Below are 23,925 nucleotides of genomic sequence, written 5' to 3' on the forward strand. Positions count from 1 at the left end.
TCTGCCGGTTTCGGACGACAAACCATTGACATGGAGCACAAGAGGCCTATTGTTGGTCGACAATCTGACCAAGAACCCCATTATTCCCGCCATGGCTCTGGAAATCCTGTCACTACCAACTCAAGCTACTTTTTATACAAAAATGCTCTATTTGGGATACCGGAAAGAAGAGCTTGGAAAACAAAATCACCCCCTGGAGTCGTCTTTGTTGCCAACTGAGACAAGTCAACAACGGATATTCCGTTGCGCGCATACATAAACATGTTTTGCCGCCCAAGATAACGGTGGTCTTTCTACGTTGGCTCAACATCCACGCGTTTGCAAGCGGGCTTCAAACTGCAAACCGAACCTCACACCGGACCATCGTCGAATACCTTTTCCGCCCGGAACGCAGCCATGTGCATCAAGCACGTCCAGTTCTACGAGTGCCCCTCCGAGTTCAGCCAGGACCCGCCCAGGAAACACCGCGTCAAGGCCAACGTCCTCTGCTCCAACGTCTTCCCGTGCCCGGAGCAGCAATGGGAGAAGCGCCTCAGCCGGTACGACTTCATGTGCCCGGGCTGCTCGGGCGAGTCCCCCGCCGTGCCGCGGAACACTCCCGTCAGCGACGAGTGGACCCGCAACGAGCTGCAAGACGAGGCCTGGGTCCACGGCTACCTGTCCGAATACTGCAACTCGGTTCTCCTGTGGATCCGGGGCCAGTGGAACACGGACGACGTCTCCGCGACGGGGATGGCCGAATCGTGGTTCAGCGCCTTCTTCATGGAGCGCCGGTGCAAGGAGAACGACCACCGCGTCGGGGAGTGCCGGTGCGAGGCCAACGGGCCGCTGGCCTACTTTTACAATCCAACCACGGCGGCCCGCCGTCGCCTGACAGACGTTGCGGCGGAAAAGTTTGAGAACGACGCGCGCGTGCAGAGCCGCACGATGCAAAATGTCTTCACTAACCGTTACATTGCCCTCTCGGCCCTGTGCCGCGAGCAGAACCTCTGCTTCACGGACGGCATCTCCCGGCAGCCCTTCTTCTCGGAAAGGGCCATTGGGCGGCGGCGCAGGATACTCCAGAAGAGCTTGGAAGACGCCTCAAAGACGGCAGACAGGCTGGTACTGGAGAACGCCGAGGCGGCCGGTTCGGGCAGCGGATGGACCGCTGCGCATACCCTGGAGACGACCCACGTGTCGAGACGCGCCAGCCTCGTCCAGTTCATGGGCGAGGTGTTGTTGTACGACACTGGCATTTCCAACAGCCGCTTCAGTCTCGCCGTGTCGTGGCTAGCCCACATCATCCAGGTGCCGGCGTGGCGCACCCCGTCCAACATTGCGGCCCTGGAAAAGCTTGCTCGGATTGCCAACGCAACCGACCAGGCCTCGGTGCCCAACAAGCCGTTCGTGGGCCTCGTCCAGCTCGCTCAAAAGTACTACTTTGACAAGCGCGTGGAGTGGAACGCACACGTGATGAAGTACAAGGCGCGGCGGACCTTGTTCGATGCCGTGACGCGGCCCGTCAAAGCCGAGAGGGACCTGAGGGACTCGCAAGGCCGGGCCAGCTGCTCCATCTGCAAAGAGGGGTATTACGCGTCGCCCGCCAACATGACGGAGCACTCGCACCCGGGCGTCGACATGCCTGACCAGGGGGAGCCGGCGTGGCAGATGAGGGGCTGCCGGTGTGTCTTTGGGCGGCGCTGCCTGTTCAAGTGGATCACGGACACGAGCACGGCGGCCATGGAGTGTGAATGCCCTGGCTGCGGCAGGCAAATCTCGTCTCAAGAGTATCAGCTGGTGGAAGCTAGCACGGGATATTCGATCAGGGGCGATCCTCCGGGTGACTTGTAGTTTGCAGGACATTTGCGAATGTTGTTGCAATTTGGGGTTTGGAACGAGAATGACAGGTTCGAAGCCAGGAGTGGTGGGAGTCGAGCAGGAAGAAATGGTGTTTGGGGATCTCAACCCGTAAACCTTCAAATTCAGCCCCACGAGAAACCTGTCGTTCATCCTCGTCATGATTTCGAAGTGTGTTCGGAATCATTGAACCGCTTAGTTACTGACAATGCCATAAAACTTTCTGTCTCGGACTTGTGGGAGGCAACGTCCTTTGACATGTTCATTTACCGAGGTGAACGATGGGAAACATGTGCATGACATCTACGAAAGGCCGACTAGCCAGAAGCAACCCAAGAGTACTGAAGAGTACAGCACCTCTCGTTGTCTAGGTGAGGCTGTCGACAAGGGATTCCCGTCTTGGACTGGGCCGGTAGCTAGGGGCTGGGATTGTGTTACCACTGTGCATTGGCGTGGTTTCCTCCCGACGTTTGTTTTCAGGGTCGATATCGCAAAGCCTCTCGTCTACGAGACGAGGTAAGCGAGGAGATGGTATGTGCAACCAGTGGACACAAGGACATGGAACAGTTTCTCGCGAACCACAACCTATCAAGATTGTCGTGAAGTGGTCAGCCGTTCGGGATAGACGTCCGTTCATGGCTGACCGGGGTGCAACGAGGGCGCCATGTGCCATGGCGTGTCTCGTGTCCATGCGGAAGAAAAGACTTGAAGCCCCCACCCCCCGAGTGCGGAATTCACAGAACGTACGATAAGACATTGCTAGCCGTAGCTAAAGGGGGACGGGGCGGTTATAGGGCGGTGGTGGTGCGCCGTTGACGGAGTTGCGAGGTTGAGCCGGAGAGCGGGTGTGGGGCCGTCGTCGGGTCGGGGAGACGCTGCTGCAGGACCTGAAATGAGTGGCGTTCGATACCAAGAGGCGCCACGGGAAGCCACACCGTCAAAGTGTCATTCCACAAGGCCGACCAGAAGACGTGGTTACTTGGTAGGGCGGGTGATGAAGACCGTGTCAAGGTGGAATGTCCGGTGGAGGAAGTACTGTACCGTAGGCAAACTACTTAGATGTAGAGGAGGAGAATCAAAGAGTACGTACCATCTGTGGATGGCTTGCGGGGCCCACGTGAATGGCTCGCTTACGTTAGCGTGCGTGGGCCAGGGAGAAAACGGAGGTGGGAACAGTGGTCCCGGCCGGATGGATTCCTTCTCGCTTAAGGGCACGCCATGGCGATGCGTCGTTCGTTGGAATCTGTTCCGTCTTCCACCCCGTCTTCCATTGCAGCTCCGATCAAACAGACCGAACCAGGCCATTGGCGCCCATCTGCAATGCACCACGCGCGCAAGTCAAGCAATCCCAGCTGAGAGGTTCAGCTTTCATTTCTTTTTCCCCCTTCCTTTTCTTGTCTCGTGGCCTCGCTGGCTGACGGACCATGGCGAAGCGGAACGAAACGAAGCAAAACTTGCTCCTCTCCCCCCGTCGACGACTGTTCTGCTCTGCTCTGCTCTTCTCGTCTCTTCTTCTCCCTTGCTGCTTGACACACAGCAGAGCTCTTGGCAACTCTTATCGCGGCCAATCGTCCGCCGCCATGGCGCAAAAATCATGAGATCCCTTTTCGTCATGGCGTCTTGTGTGTATGTGTGTATGTTGCGCGACGTCGGCGAGAATGCAAAGAGGAACGGAAAAGACATGGATCATTGTCCACAAAGGACAATCGATGCCATCGTTGCATCCATCTCATCTGACGTTAGACGAATGCGAGCGAGCAATCGCACTCGCATGGCCCACGTTGCATCGGGCGGCCATCCATTCTACACTAAGAATCAACCTCCAGGACCCGCCTACCGATACCCACACAATACCTATGCAAATGAAACTTGACGTCTCGAGCTGGCGGAAGCTTTTTCTTGGACGGCACCTTGGCCGGGGGGTGCAAAAGGAATGCCATTCGTCCTGGCCGACTGGGGTGCGTCGAGATGAGATTCTGCAACACCTAATAGATGCAGAGGGAGAGAGGGGAGGGGAAAACAAGAGGACCTAAACGTTGTTTGGATGCACCGACCCAACACATTTTCCGTCCGGCCTGATGTTTGATTTCCACTCCGGACAATGCGATTCGATGACGACGCCATGGCAGCCGTAGCGGGACCCCTCGGCCTTGTAAACACGCCGTATCGAACCGCGGCCGCTCGCTCCATGAATCAATGATGACATGGCCAGCTCATCCATTTAAGGCGTTATCCCGCTCATTCCGACACAATGTGCATCACGAAACGAACCATCACAACAACAACACCACCTCTGCAAACCGCTCCCAATTCATTCATACACAGTCGCTTGTGCCACACCACACATCCTCGCATACCACACCAACAACACCACCCCGCCGAATCACCCGGCGGCACCTCCTCTCTATCACGGCCTGCAGCCTGCCACTTGCACGTTTGCTTCGACCTGAAGGGCCTGGAGCTGTCCTGATTCGGCAATAGACCCGCATTAATCGTTGCTTGGTACTGCGGGCTTTGGCATCGTCGGCCGTCTGCTACGGCCGTACCGTCCCGTAGCGCCTCCGAAACGGTGCGAGATAGTCGTTTCCCTAGCGGCTTTCCCATCCAACCGCAACCTCGTTGTTTTTTCTTTTGGTGATCGGATCTAAGATTTTTTTCTTCCCCCTCTGCATTCTCCCCTCTTGGCGCGATCAATCTCTTGCATGGGTCTTGCGCCCCCCTCCCCTCGCCACTCCTTCGGGTCCTCGTTCACCAGTCTCTCTCTCTCCGTCGCGGCGGCCCACGTCAACGCGAGGCCAAACACCCGCTCCTACGCCCGTAATCGACTTTGACCGTAAGTCTTGCCCTCTCGGCAGATACTCATTCGTCTGCTGCAACGAGAGCTTGTCGCATTCGCACCACTTAGCGTCTGCCTGGCAGCTCTCAGACGCACATTCCCACGCGGCACGGTGCACCCAAGCCGGTCCGTTTGTTGGATGCTGGCGCTTGTACCCGTCTTCATGTAAGCGGACCTGTTGCACTCACACTCATGTACATCCTACTTAAACATGGTCTTCCTCTTCCCTCTTTCCCAACTCCCCTCCTGCACCTCGTGAGAAAAACTCAATGAAGTACGCAACCTGTTCGGTCCATTCTGACATGGGTTTGGGTTATTAGACACTGCCGGATACCAAGGTTTCTTTTTCGTTGAAGGATTGTCACTCGGGTGCAACCTCATCACTGTTGCTGCGAGCCGCCGTTGGACTTCACCGACCCTCACCTTGCCACACCGACACTCACCGAATACTTATACCCATCTCCTAGCTGCTTCCGGCTCAACGCGTAGGTACCCATTGCTTCATGTGGCGTCTATTCCCACTTCATCCCCTCTTTCGCACGTCTGTCTGATCTCATTCTTTCCCGTTACTCTGTAAGAGAGCGGCCCTCCATTCCGCATCTGTCTCATCATACACTACTGCAGTGTCCACCTCTTCACAACTGCTTACTGACAAGGTCCAGCGTAGATATTTAGAGTAAATCACTCAGCTTCAGCCGCAGTCAGTCAGAGGGAAAAGGATAGGGACACACGTTGAACCTGCCTTGATATACGGAAACATGTCTACCACAACCATCACCACTCCTTCCGCAACATCAGTCACCATGGCCACCGACACCAAGATGCCCGCAAGGACGGTGCGGCGGACAGGCCAGGATGAGTCAGCAGACCTGAAGAAGTTTGAGGAGAACAGACTGAGAGCGTCGTATGACGAGTGGCCCAACGAAGCAGGCGTAGGTCTTGTCACCATCCCATGATCCTATGATCTGCCCCCGCGACATCATACTGACAAGAACAGTTTGACGGCCTGACCGAGGAACGCGGCCCCATTGAACTGACCGTCCAGGGCGACATTCCCGCCTGGGCCGCCGGCGCTCTCTACCGCACAGGCCCCGGCAGCTGCAAGATTGAAGACACCCCCAAGGGGACGTACTACGTCTCGCACTGGTTCGACGGTTTCGCTCACACGCACAAGTTCGACATTGTCGCCCCTGAAGCCTCGTCCAACGGCCGGACACGCGTGCTCTATTCCTCAAGGCGCCAGTGCGACGAGCTAGTTGAGTCCATCAAGGCCGCGGGCCACCAGAACCGCTACACCTTTGGCCAAAAAGCCGACCCCTGCGTCGGCCTCCTCGGCAAGTTCATGGGCGTCTTTGCAAAGGGAACGGGTCCCAACATCTGCGTCGCCGTCAACGCCAATGTTCCCGGTTTAGACAACAAGAACCAGGGCCCCGCGGGACCGGGCCACCGGAACGGCATCCGGAGTGTGTGGCTCTCGACCGACTCGAACCCGCTGTTGGAAATCGACCCCGACACCCTTGAGCCCGTCGGCATCGCCAAGCAGGACAGGCTGCACCCGGACCTGTCGGGCCCCCTGTCCTGCGCGCACGCCCAACGTGACCCCGAGACGGGCGACATGTACAACTTCAACCTCGCCTTCGCCATGGCGTCCACCTACCGCGTCTTCCGCACGAGCGCGTCGACGGGCAAGACGGACATCCTGGCGACCATCTCGGGCCCCGACGCCAAGCCGGCCTACATCCACAGCTTCTTCCTCACAAAGAACTTTGTCGTCCTCTGCATCCCCTCGTCGCACCTCGGCTACAGGGGCATGTCGGTGCCCTGGGAGCGCAACATCCTCGACGCCATCGTCCCCTTTGACGCCCAAAACCGGTGCCAGTGGTACTTCATCAACCGCCGCCACGGCAAGGGCGTCGTCGCGTCTTTCGAGACCCCCGCCGGCTTCTTCTTCCACACCACCAACGCGTTCGAGGAACCATCCGCCGACGGGTCCGGGCTCGACGTCGTGTGCGAGATCTCGGGCTACCAGAACCTCAACGTCCTCTACAACCTCTACTACGACGTCCTCCTCGACCGCAACGACGCCGCCAAGAAGTTCTGGACCGACGACGAGCGCTTCAAGAACGGCTATGCGAGCCTGCAGCGGTACAAGTTCCGCCTGCCGGACCCTTCCCGCGCGCCCACCGGCGGCGCGTCGGCGGCAACGGCAACGACGACGCCAGAACCCGAGCTCGTCGTCTCCATCCCCGCCCCGCACGCCGGCGAGCTGCCCACCATCAACCCGGCCTACCTCACCCGGCGCCACCGCTACGTCTACAGCCTCTCGGACCGCGGCCTCAGCACCCTCTTCGACACCATTGTCAAGACGGACGCCGACACCCGCGAGGCCCTCCTGTGGGAGTGCCCGCAGGCCCACACCCCCGGCGAGCCCATCTTCGTGCCGCGCCCCTCGGCGCCCGACGGCTCGCCCGTGGCCGAGGACGACGGCGTCATCCTCAGCGTCGTGCTCGACGGCACCGCCGAGCGCAGCTACCTGCTCTGCCTCGACGCCAGGACCATGACGGAGCTGGGCCGCGCCGAGTGCGACTTTGCCGTCGGCATCGGCTTCCACGGCATCCACGCCCCTTCCAACCCCGGCGCCGAGTGATGCCCTTGCGACCCTTTGGCCCTTGGCTTTCTCACCCCCAACCACACCTTCCCCTTTCCATCTCTTTCGCCACGACACTTATGATGAACGAATCTCGAACCCCCTTTTTCGGCGTTGAGGACGAATTTGGCATTGCAGAGGTTGGACCGACGTCACGTAGAATAATGATTTCCGTCATGGAGTTTTAGACTAGGGTGGTGGGTTCATGTTTTCCCGAAGGGGGGCGTTTCCCCCTTCCGACCACGAGAATCGGGGCTTCCTTCCTGTTGTCTGGCTTCGGACAGACAACGCTGTCTTTTTACTTCTATCTTAGAACCAGGCGTCTGAGCTCAGTCGTTTGAGCCGCAATGAATCAGACCCCTTTTCCCGCGTGTGAATCTAGACTCGTTCGTGATGTGCTACGATGCTGTTCAGGGACACCTGCAGATGCTCTGTTCTGCGAGGTGTTCATCACCGCCATGGATCACACAGAAAAAGGCCACTCAGGCTTTCCAGTGGCTCACTGAAGGCATCGCCGACCTATCAACAGCCGAGACACAGTGCTCGTTAAGGTAGAGGATAACTAGAAATTATATTTAAGAGAATGCCTCATTCTGTAGGGCTGATTTTAGCTGTAAGTAAATGGCCGTGGCGTCAACAATCTGCGACGCATTGTCTCCGCTTCGTCCTCGACACAACAGGCGGCCGGTCTGTATGACAAATGAAACATGTCCAACGATGAAAAGCGAATGCAAGCGCGGCGTAAAGCAGTAAGGGTATCTCCAGCTCCCATCCTCAAACTAATGCTCAAATTGTATCAACGCCGCACGTGTTTGTTTGCCCCAAAAAATAAAACAAAAGAAAAACCAAAAACAAAGGAGAATCCAAGCGCCCCTGCTCCCTTTGCAATGCAGTAGGACACTTTCGTGTCGATTCGTGTAAACATGGCCCTCCATCTCACAATCACTCTTCGAGGACTTCTCGCAGCGCATCGACATCAACAGCATCAGGCAACACCTTGCTCGGAGGACCGCGGCGCTGGTGGGCCGCCAGGTATTCTTGGAAGCCGGGAATGGCGCCAGGCTGGTTGATGCCCGGCGCTCTGAGGAGGTCTTTGTCCTTCTCCTTCTCCTTTCCGCTGCGCTTGGCCGGCGTCGGCGTCGGCGGTGCCGCTGTCGGCGTTGTCGCCCGGGATGCCGAAGCCGCTGAGCCTCCGGTCCATGGCCGCCAGCTGACCCACCTGCCCAGGCCGCCCGAGTTTTGAGAATGCTGGGAATGTGTGCTTGCTGGGGATCCACTTCGAATGGGCGTCGACACCATTCTCGACATCGGTCGGCCGGCGAGACTATCGCGCAGCAAAGCGTCGCTACGCTTGTCGCTTCCCCGTGATATCGTAGACCGTGCTGTGACGCCGGTAAATACGGCATCGGCTCCACCCAGCGGGCGAAGCGTCAGTTGACTTGGCCGCACCTTGAGCGTGTGGATGTCCAATCCTCCTGACAAGGACATGATCGATTCGTGAGAAACGGCGCGGTGTAAACGTCTGCGGGGTAGTTCCTCGTCTTTGGAGAAGGAAACCTCTGTTTCGGTTTCCGTCTCCGGCTCCGTCTCTGTGTGATCATCGTTGGGCGTAATAAGACCCGGTACTTCTTCAGGGCCATTCTCTTCCCTTTCTTCCTCGATTGTGGACGAAATGTGCTGGGACACATGCAAGCTGGGCGCGGCCGGTGGTGCCGGTGAAGCCACACTAATGAGCTTGGAGGGTATGGTGAAGCTTCGGATCGATGCCTCCGACGGGCGTTTGCTGTGGGAGAGCTTCCAGGTAGGCGACGAGGGGTCCAAGCTCGTCGTCGGCGACATGGGCAAATCGGTCTCGAGCATCGGCCTGTCGAACATGGAAAGGCGGGGGTTCGACTGCGGCGAGCTGGGGACAGACGAAGGGGCAAACTCGGAAGGCTGATCCGAAAAGACGGACCATCGGTTAGACGGCGGCATCGAGAGCGTCGACGTCGAGCCCTTGTGAGAGTGGGAAGCCAGCGGTGTTATCGGCGAAGGACCGGGTCGCCATACGGCCGGCGGCGTGGAGGATCGCGAAATGCTAGCAGGTGAAAATACGCCTGGGTTGAAGCTGTGGCGTTTCTTTTTGGGCTTGGTCTTTTCCGCAACATGGTAGTGGTGGTGAATGTGAAGTTCCTGAGAAATGTTTTGCGTCAACTCGCCGAGCTCTGGCCCGATCTCCGCACGTAATGTTGCTGTGGTCCTTGGGTCCTCGTCGCCGATGGGCTGGTGACACATCAACTGGTCCCGCATGGCCTGAATCTCGTCGTTTGAGTTGATAAGCATTTCCCGAAGCTCGGCCATGCCAAGTTGCAGGTTTGCATTGTCCTGCAGGAGATCCCGAACGAAGTGGGACACGACGCTGCTGGCGGGTTTCCCGGCGGTAAGAGACTTGGCCGCGGCAGCTCCCTTGAGGCGTCCGGCGGCAGTGTTGAGCTCCTTCTCCATCTCGCGCTGGCGCTCCATGCGACCGAGGACCTCGACATGGCGTTCTCGCTCCTCCTTGGCCTCCTTTTCCATGCGCTCGAGTTGCTCCTGAAGGTCGGAGATGCCCCTCTCGGCCTTCCTCCACCGCTGCATTGCGGAGCGGGCTTCGGACTCGGTGGTGATGAGAGTGTTCTGCAGACGCAGCTGCTCCTGTTCGAGGAGTGCAATATGCCGTTCCATCTCTGCAGCGCGGGCGGCCGCACCCTCGAGGCGACGCACTGCCTGGTGGGACGACAGCAAGGTGGCCTCGAGGGTCTGGATGCGGATGTCGGAGTCCTGGACCGTGCTGTTGAGCATTTCGAGCTGGTCCAGCAAGGAACGGTTCTCCTCGACCGTTCTCGCGTTCTCGGCCTGCAGTTCCACCTTTTCGTTTTCCAGCTGCTCTATGCGGGTCGTCAATGACATGCGGTCTCGTTCGGCATCAGCCATGTATGCCTCATGACGAGCAAGAAGAGCCTGGAGGGAGGGAGTCAGCAAGGTCATGTCGACATGTGCGGCACGAGAAAGGAGGGTGCATTGCGGGAGGTTTTTAGCATTGGGCAGAAAAGCAAAGTTTGCGGGCTGGAACGGTGCTAGGACTCCCCATCTTGAGGTTAATGACGGGAAATGAGGAGCTGGAATGTCTCGAGAGATTGAGACGGGCTTCTGGAGCGGCGCAACTGGAATGTTCCCGGGATCGAGGGGAGGCTAAGAAAAAGCAGAACGAGGACGCACCTTGCCCAGCTTGGCAGCGGTATGGACGTCCTTTTCGACCGTTTCGAGGACGGTGCAGCTGTGCTTCAAATAGACACAATCTGTGCGTCCGCAGCAGCATCGCATCCTGGACCCCTCATTCGGGCGGGCAGCGGGAGTTTGGACGAAGTCGGCCATTGCATCGGCGTCAGGAAGTCGGGCGTCATCGGCGTTAGGAATGTTGTTGTGGTCGGAATCAGCGGTGGCGGTGTCGGTGTCGGTATCTGCGGTGGTGCTCGGGTCTGGATCTAGAATTGGATCGGGACCTGGACTGGTACCGAGTTCTGCCATCGTTATTGCGGCAGAGGAGACGCTACTGTGGGCAGCATGCTGAGGGCCCAGAGGCACAAGCACGGACTTTGGGGATCGGGTTATGTAGCGCCGGCGGGCTTGCGCAGAGCGGGGGAGACGAGGTTTTCCGTTCACTAAAGAGACGAGATCGTGGGACTGGCAAAAAAGAGGGATTTGTGCGAGCCGTGGAGGGTCGGGTTTATGTCGAGAAAAGTTGTGACTGCAACAGTGGGTGGTGTTGTGTTGTTGTGTTGTTGTGTATCGATATGTATTGCCGCCTCTGACGCGATTGGAGGCCACCAGCACCAGCAGCAGACCTGCACTGCACAGAGGAGGGGGATTAGAACAGGGACTGAGGAGTATAGCCCGGGTTGTGTTGTTTATCGCGATGGGCGTCCACTGCCCAAGCGCGACTTGGACGGGGGTTGGCGTGTCTTTGGTGCCTTGTTACTGGACGAGATCGGCCGTTGACGCTCTGCAGCAGTGGAGGACGACAGGGAACAACCTAGGTCGGCGGGGGTCGACTGCAGTTTCTTTTGAGAGCATGTGGTCCGAGCCGAAATTGGGCTCATATAAAATATTGCTGCAGGAAGAAGGAAAAAATCGAAAAAAAGAGCAAGATGACGGCAGAAAAGATTGGGACGGGGATGCCGCTGTGCTGTTGTAGGTGGAGAGTCGTCCGTGGGAGGGCTGCATCCGTCGGAGTACAGGACGCAGATAGGTTCTTAGGTCGATTGGGCGGGCAGATAGCTAGGAAGAGATTCCCCCCAAAAAAGGGAGAGATGAGATGACGACGTAGGGATGATGGGTCTTGGAACGAGGACGAGCGGCGCGGTAGTTGAGATGGAGGCTTCGATAGGTAGGATGCGATGCGACACCGATGGGATGGTGAGGAACCGCTAGGACATCAAAGAGACTCAGAAAAAAAGCGAGACAAAGAAACGCCGGAAAGCGGGAGGGGAGAGGACGAGGCGAGGGTGAGGAAGCAAGCGGCAAGCAAAACATGCACATGGCCGCCGGGGGATGTCGTGGACGCATGCTACCTTAGTGGTAGTGGCAGTAGTGCTGGTGACACAGCGCCCAAAAAGGCGAAGACCAGCAAGGAAGTAGAGGAAGTGAACGGACAAAGATAGAGACGTCCCATTGGTATCGGTACCGGTACCGGGTGCGATGGATGTTTCCGCGAGCAATTTGCACAAGGCATTGTGCTATCCATGTACTTTTTTCTCCGAGGGACATCTGGGACAAAGCAGGCACATTTCCCGATGAACACACAGCATGGGAAGGAACGAAGGGTTCGCATCGGACCAAGCCAAACAGGTACAGGCGCATCCAGCCCAAACAGGCCCAATCTGCGGTTCCAATCCAGGAAGCGACCCCACTGCGTACCCGCCAATCCAGGAACGCCTCCAGGAACGACCCCACCTGCCTAAATTTGTGCCAGCCCTGCTTGCCTGCCTTTGGAGGGCGAGTCAGGTACGTACCTACCTATCCCTTAAGTGGGCATACCTAGTACAGTACTATTACTCTGTACACCTCAGCGACCAACTCACATCCTTCAACACATACACACTGGATCGTCCCTCGCAGCGAATAAATGTCTCTGAATTGTGCTGCCCCTGCTACGATGACGACAGCCGGTTGGAAACAGAACTGGCGGGGTGAGCTATGTCTGTCTTGTGATGGGAGTCACCAGGAGCGGCCGCGTCTTGGAGGCCAACTCACCATGGCTCCACCAGCCACCTCATCATGTCCGCCTCCATCTACGAACTTGTCGAGCGATTCACGTCCTGTATTCAACCTCGATGCGCATCTGACTGACATGCACCTTTTTTTCGTTAGCTGTCGTTCGCGGTCTTATCAGTCGCAGGGACCGTGAACTAGGTTATATGGATTGCCCATGTCGAGGAGCCGATCACATTCACCTAGATTGGGATGACCCTGCGAACGACCTAATTCCTGAGTCGAGACGTAAACGTCGACGCGAGACGCGTTTTCACAACAAGCGAAAATAAGAAAAACTCTCGGCTCTCTGGAAGAAACACAGAGATTAGCGCTGGGCACCTCATGCATCGCTGACGAAGCTGGACCTGTCAAATGCTATGCCTCGCACAGCGCAAACTCATACTCATCTCATCACTCATCAAGCCACCGCATCATGATGTTTGACTGCAGAATTACATCAGAAATAAGTAAAAAGCAATGTTAAAACACAGAACACAATCGTACAGCTCCAGAAAGAAGTCAACCAGTGGGTGAGATTATTGTCAGTGACAATCTGCTTCAATCTGGTGTACGGTACTCTCGGTGAGCTCCCAGGCCGGCGGCGCGCTTCAGTGGGCCGACCCGCTGCACCATACCGCTGTGGGTCGCCCGGCCCGGCACACCCACGTTCGGCTCACGACAGACGTCAGCTCCATCAAAACCGCTGCTCTCGTAAACACGGTCGCCTCAACCTCGACTTCCGCAACGCAGCGCCGGCCAAGGCTCCTACCTCGACACTGCGCATACACTGGCGGCAAACGACCTAGACCATTAACGGGGGGCACAATGTCGTCGTCCGAGAGGCCCGCGTCCGCGTCCGCGCCGGCAGACGCCAGCAAGACCGTCGTCCGCGGTGCATCCCTTCTCATCATCCTCCAGATCGGCTCCCGCGCCGTCACCTTCATCGCCAACCAGCTTCTGCTCCGCTTCTTGACCGCCCAGCTCCTCGGCGTCTCGACCCAATTGGAGGTCTACTACCTCTCCGTGCTCTTCTTCGCCCGCGAGAGTCTGCGCGTCGCTGTCCAGCGCCAGGAAACCCGCCCCGGCTCCGGCAAGAAAGAGGACGACTCAAAGGCCCGCGTCGGCCGCGAGAGCCAGGCCGTCGTCAACCTCGGGTATCTCGCCGTCTTGCTGGGCTGCTTCGTCACCGTCGGCCTGGGGTGGCTCTACCTCTCATCCGCCGACGAGTCGACCGTCAAGACGCCCAATTTCCTCCTCGCTCTCCGCTTGTACGCCGTCGCCGCCGTACTGGAGCTGTTGTCGGAACCCTGCTTCGTGCTCATGCAGACCCGCCTGCAGTTCGGCACCCGCGCATCCGCCGAGTCGATTGCCACTTTCCTGCGGTGCATAGTCACCTTCGGCACAGCGTTCTGGGCGTCGAGAGCCGGCGTCGAGTTTGGCGTCCTCCCTTTCGCCGTTGGCCAACTCTCATACGGCGCCAGTCTGCTGCTCATCTACCTCTGGTCCGGGACCCGCCTCGCCCGTGCGGACGGATTCTCCATCCTCCCCAAAAGCCTTGGGTCTGGCCAGGATTACGTCGCCTCCTACTTTTACCGGCCCACCGTCAGCCTGGCGTCCAGCATGATGGCCCAGAGCCTCGTCAAGCACGTCCTCACCCAGGGCGACACCTTTTTGGTCTCCATCCTGTCTACGCCAAAGTCGCAGGGCGTATACGCGCTGGCCAGCAATTACGGCGGTCTCCTCGCCCGCCTCGTCCTGCAGCCCATCGAGGAGAGCAGCCGCAGCTACTTCAGCCGCCTCCTCTCATCCCAGGACACCGAGACCAAGCCCTCCAAGGAGACCGCGGCCAAGGCCAGCCAACACCTCCACACGCTGCTCAAGTTCTACTTGCTGCTTTCGTCCATCATCGTGAGCATCGGCCCCGTCGCCGCGCCGCCGCTCCTGTCCCTCGTCGCCGGCAAACGCTGGGCAAACGAGGGCGCCGGCGAGGTCCTCGCGGTGTACTGCTACTACATCCCGCTGCTCGCCATGAACGGCGTGGCCGAGGCCTTTGTTGCGTCCGTCGCCTCCGAGGCGCAGGTGCACCGCCAATCGGCCTGGATGGGCGCCTTCTCCGTCGCCTTTGGCTCGGCCGCCTTCCTCTTCATGCGCGTCATGGACCTCGGCGCCTCGGGCCTTGTCTTCGCCAACTGCATCAACATGCTCTGCCGCATCGTCTGGAGTCTCACGTTCGTCAAGTCGTACTTTGGCGGTCTGGAAACGCCGTTTGAACTTTTCACATTGCAGCCTAACGCCGTCACTTCTATCGTCTGTCTATCGGCACCGCACCTCATCCGGCGGGTGACCGGCGTCGCCTCGCGCGCCTCGTCCACCTCCTTCAAGGACCTCATCGCCATCGGCCTCGCCGCTGTGCCCGTCGTCCTTTTGATGTAAGTCTCCCAATTCTTTCTTAGATAAACCCCCCCCGCGCGCGCGTCTCATGTATCCCCGTCTAACATTGTCCAGACTCTTCGCCGAACGCATATTCCTCCTGCAATGTTACAACTCGGCCCGCAGGCCAAAGACTGCGTAGGCGCACTTTTAGATAGGGCAGGGAGAGCGTGGAAATTAGACAGTCTCCCAGACAGAAAACAAGACAAGGAATCAAATCAGTCAAACACAATCTTGGTCGCCTTCTTCGTCATGTCGACGTCCTTGAAGAAGGCGCCGTAGGTGCTGTGGGCCTTCTTCTTGACGGTGGTGCCGAACTTGAAGAGCTCGTCGGGGACGGGCTGCTTGGCACCCTTGAGAATGTTGATCAAACTAGTCGTTCTGTTAGCGATTTGCCTCGTTGAGCGTTTCCCGCAGTGACCACTTACGATCCAGAGTGCGCCTTGTCGTGCTCGGTGAAGAGCGTAATGGCCTCGCCCGTCTTGCCGGCACGGCCGGTACGTCCGATTCTGTGAACGTAGTCCTCAATCGTCAGGGGGAACTGTAAACATTAGCTGAAGGGGTCTTGGGTCATGATCAAGCGGAGGCCGGAAAAAACTCACAGTGACGTTGATGACCAGCTTCACCTCGGGGATATCCAAACCACGAGCGGCAACGTCGGTGGCGACCAGGACGGGCGTGGTGCCGGCCTTGAAGGCCTCCAGACTGCGGGTGCGCTGCTCCTGGCGGAGGTCACCGTGGATGCCGCCGACGCGGATGCCGCGCTGCTGGAGGAACGTCTCGACGCGCGTGGCCTCCTTCTTATACAGGCAGAAAACGAGGATGCGGTCGTCCTTCTGGGCGCCCGTCTGCCACTGCTTGAGCAGCTGCAGCAGCCTCTGCTCCTTGGCCCTGGGGTCGACGACCTCGACGCGCTGCGTGATGCGCGTGTTGGCCTGCAGCTCGACGGCGCCGTTGGCCGTCTCCTTGCCGCTGGAGCCGATGGTGATCTTGATGGGGTCGACCATGAAGGACTCGGCGAGCTTGCGCACCGACGCGGGCCAGGTCGCGGTGAACATGACGGTCTGGCGCTCCTCGCGGGCCGGCATGTCGCCGAGGATCATCTTGATGTCCTCCTCGAAGCCCTTGTCGAGCATGCGGTCGGCCTCGTCGAGGACGGCGAACTTGACGTCCTGGAGCGAGATGGTGCCGTCCATCATGAAGTCCTTGAGGCGTCCCGGCGTGGCGACAATGACGTCGGCGCCGCGCCGCAGGAGGTTGCGCTGGTCGTCCTTGGAGGCGCCGCCGTAGATGCAGATGCTCTTGAGGCCCAGCAGGCTCGAGACGTGCTCCATCTGCTCCTGGGTCTGCATCGCCAGCTCGCGGGTCGGCGACACGACGACGGCCTTGATGCAGCGCTTCTTGATCTTGGAGATGCCCTCGACCAGCGGCAGGGCAAAGGCCATGGTCTTGCCGGAGCCGGTCTCAGCGACACCAATGACATCGCGGCGCGAAAGGGTGTAGGGCCACGAGGCGGACTGGATGGGCGTGGGCTTCTTGTAAGCGGAGAAGGGGTTCTTCTTGATCAGGTCGGTCTTGGGGAGGTACGAGAACTCGAGGATCGGACGCAGCGCGGTGGGGTTGGCGACCGGGTCGGTGACGGTAATGTTCTCGGCGGTCAAGAAGGCGTCGATCTCGGACTGCGGGAGGGCGGTCAGAGCGGCGGCCTGCTGGTAGCCACCGAGGACGGCGGCGGTGGGAGTAGGGCCGCTGGCCGTGACGACGGGGACATCAGCGGCGGCGGCGCCATTGCTCTGGGCCTCCTTTTCCTTTCTCTTCTTCTCCTTCTTTTGCCTCTTCCTCTCGGCCTTGTCCTCCTCGGTCTCCTCCTTGGCCTCGGCCGCAGCAGCGGGGGCCTCCTCGTCGTCAGCGGGAGCGGCAGACTTGGACTTCTTCTCCTTCTTGCGCTCCTTCTTCTCCTTCTTTTCCTTCTTCTTCTGCTTCTTCAGCTGCGCGGCCTCGTCGCTGTCGACGTCGCCACCGGCGGTGAGGTCCTTGACCTTTTGCTTCTTGGTGGTGACGTCGGCCTCGGCCTCGGTGTCGGCGAGAGAACGCTTCGTGGCAGCCATTATTGCGGTGGGTATGTGTGGCGGAGAAGCGGCGCTACAGATTGGCTTTGGACGCTGGAAAGGGATGCGCTGAGAAGCAAAGACTCGAGGCGCGGGCTGGAGGGGAGATCGGATTGTCGCAAGAGAAAGAGAAAAAAAATAAAAAATTGATTATCGATAAGATAACACACCGATAAGAACCGAGAAGAGGGAAGACCCTGCGCTAAGCTTATTTCGGCCGATGTGCTCCCCCCCGCTGGCGGCGCCCGTTCCAGAATCGGAGCTCAGGCCCCACCCGGCCTTTGCCACCTTGCGTCCAGCGATGGACGCCTTTTCCACCTTCCCTGATCGGTCTCCACCGTCTCCCCCGCCTCCCACGTCCGCTTCACTGCCCATCTTCCCCTCTTCGACCCCCATTGCCCCCATTGCCAGTTGTCACTCCGGATACAGTACGAAAGTCTGCTTTCCTCCCCAGGCTGCATAGATTCCCTCCAGACGGGGAGACGTGCCAATCTGACTAGGTGCATGAGTCCCTGGCCAAAGGAATCTGCACGAGGCCCTTTATCAGCTTACGGTGCTCATTTGGCAATCTGCTTCTCTTCACACCCATCCGTACATACTAAAACGGTGTAAGTGAGTTCGCTACAGAACGAGAGAGGCTGGCGCACCGCGAACCTGTCTCGGGAAGTCCTGAGACTGGACACGGTACGAACCATAAGGCCTCTCCCGGGCAAGGATGCAAGCGAGGGCCCATAGCAGAATGTCGATATGCGGCACACTCATACACACACCAGCAGTCGGCTACAGATGTCGGGTCTCTGGCCGCAGGCTGCGAGGCCGGGATGCCAGCCAATAGTCCTCTGGGCGTCAGCAAGACGGCCCAACCCTGCAACGGGAGCTAAGCAATACGCAGTTCTTCGAGGCATTTCTACAGCCAGCTAGCCATGGGCGCACACAGATCCGTTGTCTGACCCTGCAACGTGCCGCCAATGGGGGTTCGCATGGTTCCACTTGGGGATGGTGACTTGAATATCTACGTGAAAAGGCAGCGGAAGAGCACCTCACCCTGCAAGACAGCCCGTTCGGCCAGGGTCCACCCATTGGCGACGTCCCCGTCACATAGCTGAGTGCGGCGTTGACCCTTGTTCCTGCTCGTCTTGATAGCTGCCCACGTTGCATGTCGACATGGGCAATGCGGTGCGCCGCGGGGTGGGAGAAGAGAGTGTGTGAGAGAGGAAGGGAGAGATATAAGGTAGCAATCGACGGCCTTCCCGTGGTCAGTGACTTGTTGTGCCCCCGTATTCATCTTCTTGAACACCTTGACGAACCCATCGTCGAATCCTCCATCATGGCGAGCTGCCAGGTGCAGGGTGAGCCCGAGCTCTACGGGCTGGGCATCCGAGTCGCGTTCTACATCCAATGGTTCGGCGCCATTGTCGTCGAATACCTCGAGGTGGCCGACCTGCCCGACATGCGCCTGCTCGGCCTCTTGTTCTCGGCCGCCGCCTTCATCGGTCTCGTCATCAAGCTGTGCGTCGCCACGCTGCAGCCCGCCGACGTCTACATCGTACTCCTTCTGGCCATGGGCATCTACATCTTCCTCGTCCCGTTATACATATGGAAAGCAGTGACCTGCTTCAGACCCTACTGGGACCCCTTCCGATGGTCCAAAGAGACGCCGAGTCCCGCTTTCAAGGGGCTCAACTTCACCCTCCTTCTGGCCATCACTTCGCTGGCCATCTGGTACTGGTGTTCTTTCGTGCCGGAGAACCCGTGCTCTTCGGAGCAATACGGGTTCCTCTTCAGTCGCATCAGCCTAGGAAACAAGGGCTTCATCGCCTTCAACGCCATAATGTACTTCATCATCCTATTGGCCTGCGTACTGATCCTGCTGCTCAAGATTGGCTGGAAGGTGCCCTATTGGCGCGAGAGGCGGAAGAAGCGAAGGGTCAAGTCAGTCTTTCGGTTCCGAGCGATCGTGCGATATCATGGGGACTACAGACACTGACAGTTCTCGTTGCAGGAAAACGCACATCATGGCAGTCGAAGAGCTCAGGACGCTGAGCAACATCGCCGTCGCCGCAATCCTCACGGCCGCCGTCGAGCTTGCCGTCTCATGGAACGACATCTCCAATGCGAATAACGTTTCCGATATTGCTCAGATCCTGCCCCTCCTCGTCAGCGCCGGGTTCCTGGTGCGGATGTTGTTCTTGCACTTCGCAGGCGCGAGCGGAGGATCGGACTCCTCTGGGGAAGAGAGCGACGAGGGGTCCCATAGCTACATGACGGAGTCGCCAGGCGGAATGCCTCCGGTACCGCCTCCTGCTCACCCACGACGGTAGTGTTGGATGAAGTCGCCGAGGAGACTGAAGTTGGATTCGGTAGTTGTGTAAATATTCGATGGAAGTGTAAACTGCTAAATTCAAACTGTTTTGCGTTAATCACCCGGAACACACGTCGAGGACCGACTGAAACATCAACACGAAAAGTCCTACACTCAGTTACGTTGGAACAGAATGTACAGGTGGTTCTCTTTTTTGCACCGAAGGTTAGATGGCTATTCTTGTAAACACTCTGAGGTGAGAAATCAACAAGTCGGTGGCAAAGCAATTCAAGTGTTGACCAGAACACCTGGAATCACTCAATGTTGCTCAGGCCCCTATAAAACGATCCGAGTCTTTCATATATCACCAATCTTGGAACATTCATCTCGCAACATTTTTTGAACCTCGCCATCTCAGAAACGGTCTCGTGCCAGAATAGCCCTGAAGCCGTCGTCCTCCGTCTTCAGAAGCAGCAAACCCATCCAATCTATCGCCAGTTTGATATTCACATTCGACACCTTTTGATAACCACCAAGACAATAGGAACGTGCTCTCAGCCCCTCTGGCGTTCTTGATCACAACGCTCTCACAGAATCTGCGATCAACAGAAATGGCTGGGACAGCACGTAGCTTATGGGGACATTCACCATTTCGGGACAGAAGACGTTGGTGATGGCCTTATCGGGGCTGTAGTTTCATGGCAGCTCGACCGGGAAAAGAAGGGCTGGGATTTTGCTGTCTGCGTAGCGGGATAGACCGAAAGAGTTCTCTTCTGCGCCCAAGTGATGAAAACAGGACTCTCCGGGCTTGATGGGAGGTCTGGTGGCAACTCGGTCTTGAGTATGTCCGACTGCCTACCCATGTGACTCACCGCGGAATTCTCGTCTTTTTGAATTGTAGAATCCGGAGGTGAGAGCAATTCCAGTGTGAGTAGTACGTTAGAGAGATAGTACCACCTAGATGTCGCCTCATGACCTGTGGGCACGGCACGTCGTCTCAGTCTTATAACACCTGCGTTGAGCCTGACAATGCGACTATCCTGATACTTCTCATAAAAGCTTGGGCGAAGGACCTGACGCTGTCCTAATCCTCGGCGTTCAATTTCATGACCTGGACGATGTCATTAGGGCTTACCGCGCGGATGGCTTGACCATCAAGGAAGTCATTCCTAACCGACTCACTCTTCCAGATGTCGCGAACGGTGAGAACGATGAGAGAAGCGCTCAACGGGATGAGCTTACACGGGACGACTGGGCCGATTCCCGAGGATGCGCCTGTCACTAAGGCAGTTTGGCCGTGAAGGTCCAACGTCACCAGAAGAAGCGTGACTGGAGCTTAGAAGAGAGGAACATAGGGTTGGACCAAAAGTCAAGATTAGCATTCATATACTTGAACTGACATGTGCGGTTACTCTTGTCTCATGCAGTGCTCCCCCCTCGTTTGGTTCACCAGCACCAGATGCCAGTCAGTTCTGTGATGACGTCCATCTCCTCTACCATCGATGTCAAAGCTCCAAAGCCTGCTGTCGCATCTCATTCCAAAGCGCCCTTGTAAAAGCAGAGGATTCGAGACCGTGTTCCTGGCGGAGTTGATATGTGCCCATCTATAGCGTCTTTCAGGCAAATTACCTAGTAACACCTGAAGTCAAAGTCTGCTGCGACAGCCCAGTGTGCAGCACATGTGGCCGCCGTAAATTGCGCGGGCACGGCGCATGACTTGGCGGACGGGAGGTGAGACGTCGACGAGAAGTATCCGAGGACATGCCGAAGGCCGACTGATCGGGTCTCGAGCCGGGGGGCTCGGCTCACCTACCGTCGATCGGTCATCGGTGATTGAAAGTGAGTGTGACTCAGCAGTTCTCCTCACCAACTCACCAAGAACTAGGGATGCACCATTCAACCTATCTGCCCCCCTCGTTCCACTCTTAGCTGGGAGCATCGAGTATGTGTTGGCCGTGGGCGTCGAAGTAGTCTGCATGATAATCGCTGGGTTGGATCCTTGCGGGAGTGACCCGAGGTCAGCTCTGCCCCGCACCCTAAGTCTCACGACGGAGCGGATTTGGGCTTTGCAGTCACGCTGTCATCGTCCACCCGTTCCAGCCTACACTCCAACCCACTTGTGATGAAAACGGAGCAGTAGCAAGTGGCAGGACAATGTCGTTCTTTGGCATTTCGTCTCTGTCGGGTCGCTGATAAGCTGGCCACTAACTAATTGGTATTTTCACACTGACGTACAACCCTGCCCCAACCAGGCCTCCTAATAGAACATTGGAAAAGGCCTGTTTCGCGGCAGCGTCGACCTTCATGTCGCGGTCGTCGTCGCCGTTGCGCTCGCGATCGCGGTGGGGAGCTTTCATCCATACAAGCCCTGAGATAACCATAATTCCTTCCCAAAACTCCGGTTTTTGTTTAAAAAGTTGGTGAAAATCAACGGATACTTCGTGTTAGCAATTTCTGCCCAGTCGCCCCTACCAGGCCTCACCGCTCGCAACATCCCCTCTCCACCCTCCCCTGAAGCCGAACTCCGGTAACATGTAACGAAATAGAGACGCCGGTTGCGTTTATGCGGAAGCGGCGGACTCGGTCTTGGCCTCAGTGCCGGCGAGGTTGGTGGGCTTCGCGTTGGGGTTCTTGGTGTAGTAGTCGGAAATGGCGGCCTTGATGGCGTCCTCGGCAAGCATGCTGCAGTGCAGCTGGAAAGAGTTAGCGATATGTGCGACGTAGCGACCGTTGGAGACGGCAACATACCTTGACGGGAGGGAGCTTGAGCTCTTGGGCAATCTCAGTGTTCTTGACACGGCCGGCCTGCTCCAGGCTTTACACATTGTCAGCATCAATACAAGCGAATGTGATGGATGGAGGTGGCTTACGTCATGCCGCGGACGAGCTCGGTGAGGTAGCTGGAGGAAGCGATGGCGGATCCGCAGCCAAAAGTCTTGAACTTGACATCGGAGATGGTGTTGGTCTTGGGGTCAACGCGGATGTTGAGCCTATGCCAGTTTGTCAGCGCGTGTTCTTCATACGATGAACTACGTAGCTATGCTATCGCCAGGTGATTGATCGCACGCGGCAAGTGATAAACTGTAGAGGACACAAGTGTATAGCACCCCATAGCTCGAGCCCATGCCGCACCGATCAAGCATCCGGATAGCGGTATTGTAATGTTTGGGGTATCCGTCGAGGAATATGTCTTACTTCATGACGTCGCCGCAAGCAGGCGCACCGACGAGGCCCTGGCCGACATCCTGGTCGCCCTTGGGCATGGAACCGACATTACGAGGGCGGGAGTAGCTGTGCACGATGGGTTAGCACCCTTCGTCTTCCAAATGTGATATCGAGGGTTGCGTACTGGTCAAGGACCTTCTCGTGGTAAGCCCTCGTCGCGCCGACGGAGACGGCAGGCGCAAGCTGACGGGCAGGGAGGGTGGAAGGGCGGACAGAGGTCGCAAGGACCCTGCGGGAGGCGACGCGGAGCGATCTGGAGAACATTTTTGGTCGGGATTTGGATGAGTGGTTTTGCAAGAGCTGTAGTCGGCTAGGTGTCGAGGATGGGCGGTTTTAGTAGACACGAGTGAAGTCGCAAAGGTCAGTTTAGGGTATCTTTGATGAGTCGAAACGGCGATGGCGACAAAAGGTGGTCGATATAGAAGTTTGATTGAAGCGGAGGATCGCAGATGCAGGAAGGTGTGTGACAGACGTAGAGGGAGGCGAAGATTCCGCTGGGGATAAATGGAAATTGTTTTTTGGAGACAGCATGCGGGACTTGTGACGGAGCAGGATGGCGATCTCGGTGGTAGCAGAAGAGCCGGACTGGCCAATGGGAGCGTTCAATGACCATGCATTAAGTCATGGAGTCCAGCGACAACACCCATGGACCAGCTCGGCGCCTCGGAGAAGACAAAATTTCATCCGCCTCCACAGCGCCGAGGGTCCCCCCTTCCTTCCTTTCCTTCTGACCATCGCCCTTCTGGAGAGCTCTGACGCTGCAGCAGGGTGCAGCAGCACCCGTTATCAGATCCACTCCCTGTTCGTCGGCGACGTCTGATTGGAGGCACCGATGCCGCACTCCCGTGGGTCCCTCGGCTCAGCAGTAGGTACTGTGGTACGCACCAATCACAGCCCCACTTTTTCTCAGCCATGCCAGTACTTATCAGTCCCGACGTCGCTGTTTCCCAGCTGGCGAGGCGGGGATCTTGCAACTGCGGTGGAGTCTCGCCGGGGCGTCAACGATTTGTCATTGTGGCCGCCAACGAAAGAGATGCCATCTGATTAGATACGCCGCCCACCTCCGTCGTCGCTGTCTCTTAGGTACATATCCGACCCTCCTAAGTCCGGGGAAGATCGCCTAAGTAGGTACTCTCACATGACCGGTGCGGTGATGCAACAAGCCACATGGGGAACACGGAGATGCACATAGAAAGAAGATATGTAACCAGGCCATACCTGTATCGTATCGTTCACTCAAGCTCAGCAACCCCACCTCACTACGTAA

General features: G+C 57.7%; 7 protein-coding genes across 7 annotated transcripts; 4 read left to right on the plus strand and 3 right to left on the minus strand.

The window, feature by feature from the left end:
- Positions 1-396: 396 nt before the first annotated feature.
- Positions 397-1,833, plus strand: ColSpa_11585 (uncharacterized protein; the record flags this gene model as incomplete). Its single annotated transcript, XM_049277797.1, has 1 exon — positions 397-1,833. One exon carries the CDS (start codon positions 397-399, stop codon positions 1,831-1,833), a length of 1,437 nt encoding a protein of 478 aa, XP_049133754.1.
- A 3,645-nt stretch (positions 1,834-5,478) lies between these two features.
- Positions 5,479-7,322, plus strand: ColSpa_11586 (beta,beta-carotene 15,15'-dioxygenase; the record flags this gene model as incomplete). Its single annotated transcript, XM_049277798.1, has 2 exons — positions 5,479-5,607; positions 5,673-7,322. 2 exons carry the CDS (start codon positions 5,479-5,481, stop codon positions 7,320-7,322), a joined length of 1,779 nt encoding a protein of 592 aa, XP_049133755.1.
- Positions 7,323-8,264: 942 nt separating this feature from the next.
- ColSpa_11587 (uncharacterized protein) lies at positions 8,265-10,868 on the minus strand (the record flags this gene model as incomplete). The annotated part of the gene is made up of 2 exons (XM_049277799.1): positions 8,265-10,301; positions 10,560-10,868. The coding sequence occupies 2 exons, from the start codon at positions 10,866-10,868 to the stop codon at positions 8,265-8,267; spliced, it is 2,346 nt and encodes a 781-aa protein (XP_049133756.1).
- A 2,550-nt stretch (positions 10,869-13,418) lies between these two features.
- On the plus strand, positions 13,419-15,165 carry ColSpa_11588 (oligosaccharide translocation protein RFT1; the record flags this gene model as incomplete). The annotated part of the gene is made up of 2 exons (XM_049277800.1): positions 13,419-15,022; positions 15,099-15,165. 2 exons carry the CDS (start codon positions 13,419-13,421, stop codon positions 15,163-15,165), a joined length of 1,671 nt encoding a protein of 556 aa, XP_049133757.1.
- Positions 15,166-15,241: 76 nt separating this feature from the next.
- ColSpa_11589 (ATP-dependent RNA helicase DBP3) lies at positions 15,242-17,131 on the minus strand (the record flags this gene model as incomplete). Its single annotated transcript, XM_049277801.1, has 3 exons — positions 15,242-15,404; positions 15,452-15,564; positions 15,626-17,131. The coding sequence occupies 3 exons, from the start codon at positions 17,129-17,131 to the stop codon at positions 15,242-15,244; spliced, it is 1,782 nt and encodes a 593-aa protein (XP_049133758.1).
- Positions 17,132-18,458: 1,327 nt separating this feature from the next.
- On the plus strand, positions 18,459-19,452 carry ColSpa_11590 (uncharacterized protein; the record flags this gene model as incomplete). Its single annotated transcript, XM_049277802.1, has 2 exons — positions 18,459-19,063; positions 19,134-19,452. 2 exons carry the CDS (start codon positions 18,459-18,461, stop codon positions 19,450-19,452), a joined length of 924 nt encoding a protein of 307 aa, XP_049133759.1.
- A 2,542-nt stretch (positions 19,453-21,994) lies between these two features.
- On the minus strand, positions 21,995-22,922 carry ColSpa_11591 (iron sulfur cluster assembly protein 1, mitochondrial; the record flags this gene model as incomplete). The annotated part of the gene is made up of 5 exons (XM_049277803.1): positions 21,995-22,126; positions 22,182-22,248; positions 22,304-22,423; positions 22,629-22,724; positions 22,783-22,922. The coding sequence occupies 5 exons, from the start codon at positions 22,920-22,922 to the stop codon at positions 21,995-21,997; spliced, it is 555 nt and encodes a 184-aa protein (XP_049133760.1).
- Positions 22,923-23,925: the final 1,003 nt, after the last annotated feature.

Source organism: Colletotrichum spaethianum (genome assembly GCF_022836535.1).
Source record: "Colletotrichum spaethianum MAFF 239500 DNA, contig48, whole genome shotgun sequence".
Classification (NCBI taxonomy): domain Eukaryota; kingdom Fungi; phylum Ascomycota; class Sordariomycetes; order Glomerellales; family Glomerellaceae; genus Colletotrichum; species Colletotrichum spaethianum.